Here is an 11,837-nt window from a genome sequence, read left to right as displayed (position 1 = left end):
AGGGAGGAAGGGGTGGGAGGGAGGAAAGAAGGAAGGAAAAGAAAAGTCTAGAATTCTTTAGCCTGCACACATCAGAATTTCTGACCCTCATCTGTGATGACTCACAGGGAAAAGTGGTATATGACACTTAGGGCCACTGCTCACCCTGGCTTTTCTGGGATAGCCCATTTTAGGACTGGAAGTTCCACATCCTCAGTCCTGGGCCACCTGGGATAGTTAGTCACCCCAAGATGTATAAGTCTCATTTTGTCTTGGTCATCAAATGTTTGAGTTAAAAACTGAACTTAGAGGTTACCCTCACAGGTGATTCCATCATGTCTTTCTCATAAAAGAGCCACATAAGACCAACATATATGACCCCCTGTGCTTTGATGCCCTTTGAGCTTAGTTAATGTGTGGGAACAGCAGGCAAAGGCACCTCCCCTGTAGGATATGGCAAGGTCAGCCATGACATGATGGCCATTTGAGCCGAGACAGTCACACTTCAACATTTACAAAGCGCTTCCACATGGGACCTCTCCTTAGAGCCACACAAAGCCTGGGAAGGCAGACAAGGAGCCCCTGCTGCGGATGCTGGGATCACAGAGCCCACAGCAGGAGTCCACAAATGAGGCCTCACCCATGACCCTGTGCTGCACCTGTCAGCAATGCTGAGCACTGTGGGGCCCCTCCAGGAAGGCATGACCATGGAAAGAGACCACTTGTCAGGAATTTTGTTCCAAGACAAAAGCCCGCCATAAGTGGGCAGGAAGTTGACTAAGATGACTTGTAAGGCCTTTCTCCCTCCACAGTCCTCCTGCCTATGACGGCAGAGACAAGTAGCCAGTTCCAAGGACCCAGAAGGGCCTTGTCAGACCAGAGAAGGGACCCCTCAGGAAACAGGATCAGAAACTCTAGAAGACTGCCCTCTACTTTTGGGAAGAAGGTCCTACCGAATGCTTTAATTTTCTTCACGGTCTTCTCTGTGTTATTGGTGACAGTCACGGTCACAGGGATGGGTTCCCCATGGAAATAGATCTGGAAAAGTCAGCAGACAGGTCAGAAGAAGAGAACAGATGCGGTGGTGTCTTTAATCTCACAGCTTTCTAGATTCATCTCCATCCCTTTCCCTAGATTAAAAGCAGCAGAATGTAAGGAAGATGAAGTGATAGCGATACGTTTCTTCTAAGGAAGGGCCTGAAACACATTCCACCCACCTGTGGGAAGCTAGGGAGGGGAATGGAGTTCCGGTCATCGCATGGAGGAGGCCAGGGGTCAGGAGGTTATGGGGGCAGGATGAGTGAAGTGAAAGGAAACCACTGGGAAAGCCAAGTGCTGGCATCCCACCCAGCAGAGCCCGTGTCACCCAGCCCCTGGGCACACCCACACACGTGTATGCACACACAGTGCACACACGGCTGACTGCTGACCGGAGGAACCAGAGGCAGCCTCGGCCAGCAGCTTTCACCTTTTCCCAACATGACACCCCTAAGAGATGACATCACAGGTGACACCGCCATCCCATATGGTTTCTGCAAAACTTAAATTTCACAGGCAGTGAAGAATTTGTGATATCACAGCTATTGATGCTCCATGGTGAACAAGGCCCATGGAGGTGGAGAGGGCAAGGATTGCTGGGGGGCAGGTATGTGGAAAGCAGCGCCCCTTCCTTCCCCAGTCCCTCGGGACAGCCAGTAGGTGGAAACCCTTCACTAAGGACCACGCTGACCAGCTCCAGGCTGTGAAAACAGGCCAATCACCTATGCATGTTGGTGCTTTATCCTAAAAACAAGCTTCCTTGCAAGACACCCGTGTAGACAGGGGCTGGGGCTGGTGAAGAGGGGGTGTGGGGCCTGCCCCCAGGCCTGCTGCCCTGTGGGTAGTAGCGATGGGAGGTGGTTACCTCTTTGCTGAGAGAGACCGCAAGGTGCAGGGGCTTGTCAGACATGAAGAACTGCCAGGCCGCCTCAGCTCGGGGCTGGGGACCCATCCCAAGTGGGGCATGCTGTACTTTCCGGATCAGTAACCGCACGGAGCTCCTGCGGGGAACAGCCACAGATGACAACAGTCCCTTTTCCGGACAAAGGTCACTGGAAAGAGGACACTGGTCAGAGCCTGAGGCAGCCCTGACGGTGGGAGAGCCTGGGGGTCTGGTTTCTGCTTCCTTCCCTGGGGGCAAAGCTGTGGGGCCAGGCAACGTCCCAAGGGCCAAGCTTAGCCTCTTAGGCTCCATGGGCTCCCGGCTCTGCCTCCTCTCAGAGAGGCTGGGGTGTGAGGTCATCAAGGACCTCCTGGAATAGCTGCCATATACATGCAAGCTCCATGACTGCAGCTCACTCTGCTGAGCCTCCAGAGATGTGTACACGGGGCAGGAGGAGACAGGGTGAAGGGCCAGGCGGAAACCTTGTTTAGGTAAAAAAAGAAAACAGCACGTGGGTGGGAGAATGGGAGGGATGGAACGGTAGACTTAATGGTTGTAGAGTTCCTGCTCAGGCAATGAGAAAGTTTTGAGTATAGACAGCAGTGATGGCTACACAACATTCGGAATGTCCTTAAGCCACTGAATGGTACATTTAAAAGTGGTTAAAATGGGCCGAACACAGTGGCTCATGCCTGTAATCCCAGCACTTTGGGAGGCCAAGGCAGGCGGATCACTTGAGGTCAGGAGATCGAGACCAGCCTGGCCAACATGATGAAACCCCGTCTCTACTAAAAATACAAAAAAAAAAATTAGCCATGTGTGGTGGCGGGCACCTATAATCCCAGTTACAGGAGAGGCTGAGGCAGAAGAGTCACTTGAACCTGGGAGGTGGAGGTTGCAGTGAGCCAAGGTCACACTGCACTCCAGCCTGGGTGACAGAGCGAGGCTCTATTTCCAAAAACAAAATAAAATAAAATACAAAAGTGGTTAAAATGGCAAACTTCATGTTGTGTATGTTTTACCACAAAAAAACAAACAAACAAACAAACCAAAAACCTAAAGAAAGGAGAAACCTGGGAGTTTTAGGGGCTTATGTGAGCCCTGGAGGTTGCTAACATCCCTGTCATTTTCTTGTATTTTTTTTTTCCCAAAAATGATCAACCTTTGACCTCCGTCCCACATGCAGATGGTACCCCAGCTGTGCCAGCCCTGTGGGAAGAGTTCTGTCCCACAGAGACAAGGTGAGGCCATCTCTCCTCTCCACCCCCACGCAGACCCCTCACCTATTCCACAACCACACTCTTACTTCTTGGGAATTTTGTCCTCTTCGTCATCGGCGCTGTCTGTGGCGAATGCTTTGACTTCAAAGTCAACCCCACAGGACTGTTGGGAAGAGAGAGCAGACAGGCAGCGATCAGCGCCTCCCGCCCTGGGTGCCGGGCCAGAGGGCCACACCTCACGTAGGGCACGTGACGTGGCACTCTCTCTTTTTGTCTTGGCCGTGTCCTATTCGGGGTTGCACCATTTAGGGATTTGGAAGCATACTAAGAGTGAAACAGTGACAGTAGCACAAGGAGTGTGCCATGGGCCCAAAGCCCTCAGAGGGAGGGGATCCGCCTGCCCCATGAGCCCTCCTGTGCCGTGGAGAGTCACTCGCGTCCTCGCTGTTCTTGCCTCCCGCCACCTTGCACACTTAGGTGTCCCCAACTGTGACCCCGCGCATGTTATTGACTTCCACTGCCTACAGCAGGGGCCAGAGGTACAGGCACTCACAGGGCCAGAGCTGGGGTCCAGGAATGTCCTGATACAGTATGAAACCCTGACCCCCATGGTCACCTGCTGTTCAGCGGCAGCCTCATGTGGCCAGGCAGCAAGGCACCCAGTGCTGGCAGCTCGATTTTTTTTTTTGGAGACGGAGTCTCACTCTGTTGCCCAGGCTGGAGTGCAGTGGTGTGATCTTGGCTCACCACAACCGCTGCCTCCCAGGTTCAAACGATTCTCTTGCCTTGGCCTCCAGAGTAGCTGGGATTACAGGCATGCGCCACCATGTGCGGCTGATGTTTGTATTTTTAGTAGAGTTGGGGTTTCACTATGTTGGCCAGGCTGGTCTCAAATTCCTGACCTCGTGATCTGCCTGCCTCGGCCTCCCAAAGTGCTGGGATTATAGGTGTGAGCCATTGCGCCCAGCCAGCTCAATTTTTTAAAAAGAAACTCCACATGGAATTTGGAGTGAAATCTCCTAGTTTTAAATTAAATAAAAGACTTTTAAGCATTGTGTGGGTTGAATGAACACATCTGCCAGTGACCGTCCCCCAATTCCCAGTGTGTGAAGCCCCTGGCCCCCAGTGCAAACCCTCTGTAATCTCCCTCATCTCTGCACGTTCACAGGTGTTGGGGAGCCAGAGGAGGGCACCAGCCTGCCCTCCACTACTGCCTGGAGGGGAAAGGATAGCTGACAAAAATTACAGGAAGTCAGTTCTGTCCATGGTGACATATGAGGCACGGATTTATCGGTTCTGCAACCAGGGAACCATAGCAGTTCTAAACTCTAGGTGGAAAATAAATACGCATCCTTCCCTGCCATCAGCCAGCCATTGTTCAGCCACACCAGCGCCTGTTCTGCTTGCCCACCTGGGTTCCTCAGCTGTCGAGCCCCCAGGCCCCCAGGCATTCAGGCACTTCTCTCAAGCTCCCTGGGCTCAGGGCGCACCCCCTTTCCTGAAGCCCTGCAGCTGTGCTAAGACCTTCTCCTCTCCTAGAACAGGAAACAGGTGGTGCTTTGTTGGGCCTGTACAGTGTTGTAAAAATCAAGAAAGGTCACCTAAAAATCTGAATTTGGGGTCTCTCTTATAGAAAACTATAAGATCTAACACAATCAATTTCATTTCCCATTGTTCCGTGTCCCCTTCTTCTGTAATCACCTCGTCTTCCCCCATCTCGACTGCACACACCCCACCCCATTTTCCTGGAACAGTAGCTTCGAGATGTTCTGAAAGTTGGATTTGTAACATAGCCCAGTAAACAGACACAAACATCTGAAACAACTCTCCTGACACCATATTCGGCTTTGCCATGTGTGACACTCTGAGATTTTCCAATCCATTCTGTTTTGTTCTATTCTATTCTACTCCATTCTTTTTTTTTTTTTTTCAATGGAATCTTGCTCTGTGGCTCAGGCTGGAGTATAGTGGTGCAATCTCAGCTGACTGCAACCTCCGCCTCCCAAGTTTGAGCGATTCTCCCACCTCAGCCTCCCGAGTAGCGCACCACCATGCCCAGCTAATTTTTGTGGGTTTTGTGTTTGTTTTTTGTTTTTTTGAGATGGAGCCTTGCTCTGATGCCCAGGCTGGAGTGCAGTGGCACAATCTCGGCTCACTGCAGTCTCCGCCTCCCAGGTTCAAGCAATTCTCCTGCTTCAGCCTCCCGAGTAGCTGGGATTACAGGCACCCACCAACATGCCTGGCTAATTTTTGTATTTTTAGTAGAAACGGGGTTTCACCATGTTGGCCAGGCTGGTCTCAAACTCCTGACCACAGGTGATCTGCCCGCCTTGGCCTCCCAAAGTGCTGGGATTACAGGCGTGAGCCACCGCGCCCAGCCTGTTCTGTTCTATTCCATTCCATTCTGTTTTTTTTTAAATGCCATTTTGGATCCACAACATTGATTTCACAAACCGCTAACGGGTCAGATGCCCCAGGACAAAAACATTGCCCTTGTCATCACCTATCACTGCCCAGCCCATAATCCAGCTACAGAACCTGCCACTCTGCCCTCAGTTGTATCTGTGTAGATCCCTTCCTCATGAATCCCAGACCCAGTGGCTTACAGGGCCTGAACCCACAGGTCCTAGCACCTCCCTCTCCCCCTGTCCCTACTGCCTCCTTCCATGCTGGAGCCCCGTCCACCTGGCTCACTCCTCTCTAACACACCATCAGCCCCCAAAGCACATGCTTGGCCAACTCAACTCCATTCTCAACTCTGTGGCCATAGTGACCATTTGGAAAGTCAGCGCCTGTCATTCACAGCCTGCCAATGGCTCCCATCTCATTCAGGCAAAAACCCACGTCTCTACAACATTGACAAGGCCCTTCATGATCTGGCCCCACCTCCCCTTCCACTCTAACCTCAGCTTCCCACTTTCTTTTTTTTTGTTTGTTTTTGAGGCAGGGTCTCACTCTGTTGCCTGGGCTAGAGCACAGTGCAATGGCATGATCACAGTTCACTGCAGCCTCTGCTTCCTGGGCTTAAGTGATCCTCCTACCTCAGCCTCCCAAGTAGCTGGGACTACAGGCATGTGCCACCAATCATGGCTATTTTTTGTGTTTTTTTGTAGAGATGGGGTCTTGCCACGTTGCCCGGGCTGGTCTTGACTCCTGGGTTGATCCACCCGCCTCAGCCTCCCAAAGTGCTGGGATGACAGGCCTGAGTCACTGCACTTGGCCTCCTCTTCCATTCCTTGCTCGTCTCACTCAGGAGGCAGCCTCCTCACTGCCCCCGGAACACAGCAGGTGAGGTGCACCCTCTACCTGGAAGGCGCTCCCCTGGGAGAGTGTGGCTTTCTCCTTGGCCTCATTAGAGGCTGGCTTTAAACACTCTCAACACATATCCCACCAGATACTCCCGTTGTCTCTCACAAGCCTCTTGTTCTCCACAGCATCTGTGGCCACCTGACACGCGGTGTAGTTCCTTGTTATTTGGGTTTACCTGGTGCTCTCGGTTAATGTGTGAGACTCATGGGGGTCGGGACTCTGTGATTTTGTTCACAAGGATGTTCATGGTTAATAATTGCTGAAGATGAGTGATGGATTCATAGAGGATCTTTATACTGGTCACTCTACTTTTGAGTATGTTTCAAATTTTCCATGATGAAAAGCTATCTTTAAAAGACTAATGGGCCGGGCACGGTAGCTCACACCTATAATCCCAGCACTTTGGGAGGCCAAGACAGGCAGATCACTTGAGCTCAGGAGTTTGAGACCAGCCTGGTCAATGTGGTGAAACCCTGTCTCCACACAAAACACAAAAATTAGCTGGGCGTGGTGGCACACACCTATAGCCCCAGCTACTCAGGATGCTGAGGCTGGAGAATTGCTTGAGCCCAGAAAGCAGAGGTTGAAGTGAACCAAGATTGTGCCACTGCGCCCCAGCATAGGCAACTGAGTAAAATCCTGTTTCAGAAAAAAAGAAAAAGAAAAAAAGAAAAAGTCTATTGAAGGAATGAACAAATCCATGAAACCATGGCATTTCTTCTTGAACTAACCTTTCCTGAATCTTGCGGAGCTGGCTGCAACATCACTGAACAGGGCAAGTAGTCAGGAAACTGTGGAAAGAAACAAATGAAAAATCATTTATTTCAGAAGGGGCTGTTCCATAGGTAATATATAATCATGTAAAAATTAGAAAATAAAGATGATAAGCAAGAAAAAAAATTCACCTATACTCCTGACACCCAAATACATGTTACTAACATAACCTTCCCAAAATTTCCTGCCTGTACACACAAATACGTACGTTTTGTTTTCAGATGGAGTCTTTCTCTGTCATCCAGGCTGGAGCACAGTGGCATGATCTTGGCTCACTGCAACCTCTGTCTCTCGGGTTCAAGCAATTCTCAGGCCTCAGCCTCCTGAGTAACTAGGATTACAGGCACACACCACCACACCTGGCTAATTTTTGTATTTTTGCTACAGATGGGGTTTCACCATGTTGCCCAGGCTGGTCTCAAACTCCTGATCTTAAGTAATTCACCCACCTTGGCCTCCCAAAGTGCTGGGATTATAGGCATGAGTCACCGCACCCGGCCGCGCCTAAATATGTGTATGTGAGAAGACGTTTTACAGAAATGGGACAAAGTACTGATCGTGTTCTGTAGTCTGTATACTCACTTCATTAATTCTAGTCCTTTTCAGAAAGGATTGTGACCATTTTCCCACATCATAAAATATAGTTCTGAATCATCTGCTTTAGGGGTCTAGAATATACATTTCACGTAGCCAGTCCCCTTTGCTGGCTACTGAAGTGGTCTTTACTTTTTTTGCCATTATAAATAATGTGGTAATAAATCAGTTTTAGCCAATTAATTATATAAGCTGCACTGCTAGAAAGAGAAGCACTTTTTTTTTTTTTTTTTTTTTTTGAGATGGAGTCTCGCTCTGTCACCCAGGCTGGAGTGCAGTGGCGCAATCTCGGCTCACTGCAAGCTCTGCCTCTCGGGTTCACACCATTCTCCTGCCTCAGCCTCCGGAGTAGCTGGGACTACAGGTGCCTGCCCCCCCCCCTCGCTTTTTTTTTTTTTTTTTTTGTATTTTTAGTAGAGATGGGGTTTCACAATGTTAGCCAGGATGGTCTCAATCTCCTGACCTCGGAGAAGTACATTTTTGAAGGCTTTCCATACATGTTGACATATTGTCTCTAAAAGGTTATGTCATTTCAAACTCCCAGCACAGGTACATGGGAGCACCCAGGACCTTATAACTTTTTCGTAAATGTGGTTTTGTAAAACAATTGTGATAAACATAGAATAACATCAAATTTACCATTTAAGCTATTTTTATGGTTCACTGGCGTGAAGTATACTCACAGTATTCTGCAGTAATCGCCACTATCTATCACCAGAACGTTTTTCACCATGCCAATGTGAAGCTCTGTTCCCATGAAACCCCAACTCCCCATCCTCCAACTCTCCAGCCCGTGGGAAGCACTATTCTGTCTCTGTCGGTATGAATCTGATTACTCCAGGTATCTCCCATAAGTGAAACCATATAGTATTTGTCTTTTTCTGTCTGGCTCCTTTCATTTAGTATAATGTATTCAAGATTCATCCATGGTGTAGCACAGAACAGAATTTCATTCCTTTTTAAGGCTGAACCATGTAACTTTGGAAGCGTATATGCTCTTAAGACAAATAAACATGCTAATAAAGGGAATGGTAGCTTCCCCAACTGAGCTCACGCCCAAGACTTCAGAGCGTTTGCACACTGGCACCGTAGGTAGCCAGGTATCAATGGACGAGAGACGGGCCCCCAGAAAGATGACGATATCTCCTGTGATCCCCCAGTCTGCGGGCAAGGGAAAAGATGACATCTTACTTCCCTAAGCTCTCCTGTCCCGTAGGGAACCCCTTCCTGCTCAGAACTCCCCAGGGCTGAGGGGCATTTCTGTGAGCTTTCTTTTTCGAGCTTAGCAAGCAAAGGAGTAACACGTGCTCATGTAATTAGGGGGTCGGGTGAAGGGAAATATGTAAACGGTAGGTTGAAAGGGTGTCTTCAAAGGCTGAGAGGCTATTTTCAAAGACTTAAAAAAAGACAATCACAGACCATGCAATCTAGAATTTCTTTCAAGGGTGCAATTTCCAGGCCCGCGGATGTGAAGTTCTTCCTCTGTCCCCTTCCCTTCGCCCCCATCTACATGATAACGTGCTGCGGGTGAAGGAAGCAGGGCCGGCTGGAGGAGTCACCCACCGTCAGCAGAAAGGGGTATGTGTTGCCCCCCAGCTTTTTCAGCAGGCTCTCTTGCAGCTTTGTGGGGGTGCTCGCAGCCCCCACAGGAGGGTACACCTGGACCCGGGAGAAGTACAGGTCCCTGCGGAAGGTCAGGCCGATCACGTCAATGTCCTCTTGGCCATAGCGGAAGGCGCAGGTCAGAGTGACATACACTGCAAAGGAGATGAAGGCAGGGTTGGACTTGGCCCTCGGCCTGGCACCCACCACCACCAGTGGAGTGGGCAGCGGGCACGGGTTTTCAACTTTTAGCATCTGGAAAGGATATGGGCTGGGACCGGAGAGAACCCTGCACCCAGCTACTCCACACAGCTCTGGACAGTCAGCCCCTTCGTGAGGGTTCACCACTCTAACGGGAGATCCTGGCATCTTCCTCCCAACTGTGTCATGTTGTCAGAATGGTAGGAATCTGCAGACAGAGGACTCAGTCCCCTCCATCCTGCCCGTCCCCTTCATTCCCTAGCTCCGTGGTTCAGAGGCTTTGAGACAGTGCTGGCTGCTCAGGTTCTGGAGGGCAGGATGTCCGGACGAATGAAGGAAGAAGGTAAGATGCAGAGGGAAACAGTGCTGGGCAGCCAAGCAGATGTGGGCCGGAGTCAATCATGGGCTGAGCGAGGAGACAGAAGGCTCACAGGCCACATGGGGAGGCGAAGTCCAACTTGAGAAGGCTCGAGTTCCAGCCTCCTTTTCACACTGCTCTGAAACGTACTGAGCATGCTCCAAACCCCTACTTCTGAAAATTCCACTTGTTGAACAGACTTAAAGTGCATACCCAGTGGACCAAAAGAACTGTATGGAAGTTCGCTACACCTTCTAAAAAAGACACGAAGCACGTATCTCTCAAATATAAAGCGTATCAGAAGTGGCCCCTCCAAGTGGTGGCAGCTGTTGGTTGAGAATTTTGCCTGTGAGCCCCAAAGGTAACTGCCCCTCGCTGCTGACTCAGAAGAAACGGTGGCCACTCACTCGCCCCTCATTCAAGGTCAGGACTAAGAAGGTGCCCAGAGACCACCTGGTTTGACAGCTGTCCTGTGCTGTGGCTCTCCCTGAGAACAGGTGCCCTTCTCTGGTCAAGGACATGGGCTTTCGGGGCTCAAACCAGATGTCTCCTAGTCCAGAGAGGAGCAGGGCATCCAGGAGGAAGGTGGAGAAGACAGAGGGGACCGTTTGGGGCCCCATTTCAGCCATGCCCCTCTCGATGCTGATGGCCCCACAGCTGACATATTCCAGTGGCACATCCAGGGTTCTCGACAATTCCTTGATGTTGCCAGTAGCAACACTCAAAAAGGCATATTTAGAATGGAACTGAGTCAGTGACATTATCACAAGGATAGCTGGAATCTGTTCTAATTTGGTGTATGCAACTGTTATTAGTAACAAATTACTTACCACACACATCAAAACCGCCAGAAATCTTCAAGGGCACCATGACACTGGTTCAGAACCATCAAAGTAAGTGCCATCATAAATTCCGGGTCTTACTCCCCCCATCTCCCAGCAGGCATCATTTCCCCCTTTGTGGTGTTGGTTGAGAATTTTGCCCGTCGGCCCCAACAGTAACTGCCCCTCACCACTGACTCGGAAGAAACACTGTCCACTCACTCTCCCCTCATTCATTCAAGGTCTGGTGTCCTCCTGAGTCCTAGGCACCCCAGGAGCCCTCCTGAGTTTGCCCCTAGCACAGAAGTACACGATACAGGGGCTAGCACACACGGATGGTGGCCACAGACCTGGGCTCCATCTACCATCTACTTATCTGCCACCCTGGACAATGACTTTGCTGAGCGAGTGAGCTCTGGTGTCAACAGGACCTATGTCACGTGAATTAGGTACGGGAGTGTGGGTCAATGGGCCTGGCACTGGTTCCATGTGCAAGAGCGCTGCCTCTGCCTTCCTGTCTCTCCTTCCACGTAAATGCCCCTTCCCAGAGCCGCCCAGAGAGCAGCCCACTCCACCCAGAAACCAGTCTGAGACAAGAGGCTTCATCTCACCTTTCTTTCCCTTCACGAGATCAGGATCAACCAACACGACACCATCTAAGTCAAAAGAGGGAGAGGGCAGTGAGGGTGGAGAAGATCAAAGAAACCAGACACCTACTTTAAAAACTATGTATATTTTTAATTGCACATGTAATCCATGCTCATTATAAGAAAGAAAGAAGGCCGGGCGCGGTGGCTGAAGCCTGTAATCCCAGCACTTTGGGAGGCCGAGACGGGCGGATCACGAGGTCAGGAGATTGAGACCATCCTGGCTAACACGGTGAAACCCCGTCTCTACTAAAAAAATACAAAAAATTAGCCGGGCGAGATGGCGGGCGCCTGTAGTCCCAGCTACTCGGAAGGCTGAGGCGAGAGAATGGCGTAAACCCAGGAGGCGGAGCTTGCAGTGAGCTGAGATCCGGCCACTGCACTCCAGCCTGGGCGACAGAGCGAGACTCC

General features: G+C 50.5%; 1 protein-coding gene across 1 annotated transcript in view; it reads right to left on the bottom strand.

Annotated features, from left to right (window-relative positions):
• SAG (S-antigen visual arrestin) overlaps positions 1–11,837 on the bottom strand; it is a 41,204-nt gene that overhangs the window by 19,329 nt on the left and 10,038 nt on the right. Inside the window, exons 3-8 of the mRNA XM_017859365.1 lie at positions 11,391–11,435; positions 9,361–9,554; positions 7,161–7,220; positions 3,207–3,283; positions 1,883–2,018; positions 933–1,017 (exon numbers count right to left, since the gene is read on the bottom strand). Coding sequence (XP_017714854.1) covers positions 933–1,017; positions 1,883–2,018; positions 3,207–3,283; positions 7,161–7,220; positions 9,361–9,554; positions 11,391–11,435 — 597 coding nt within the window. The remainder of the gene's footprint in view (positions 1–932; positions 1,018–1,882; positions 2,019–3,206; positions 3,284–7,160; positions 7,221–9,360; positions 9,555–11,390; positions 11,436–11,837) is intronic.

This window comes from Rhinopithecus bieti, unplaced genomic scaffold (genome assembly GCF_001698545.2).
Source record: "Rhinopithecus bieti isolate Rb0 unplaced genomic scaffold, ASM169854v2 scaffold_50517, whole genome shotgun sequence".
In the NCBI taxonomy this organism is placed as follows: Eukaryota; Metazoa; Chordata; class Mammalia; order Primates; family Cercopithecidae; genus Rhinopithecus; species Rhinopithecus bieti.
This window is presented reverse-complemented; position numbering and strand designations above follow the sequence as displayed.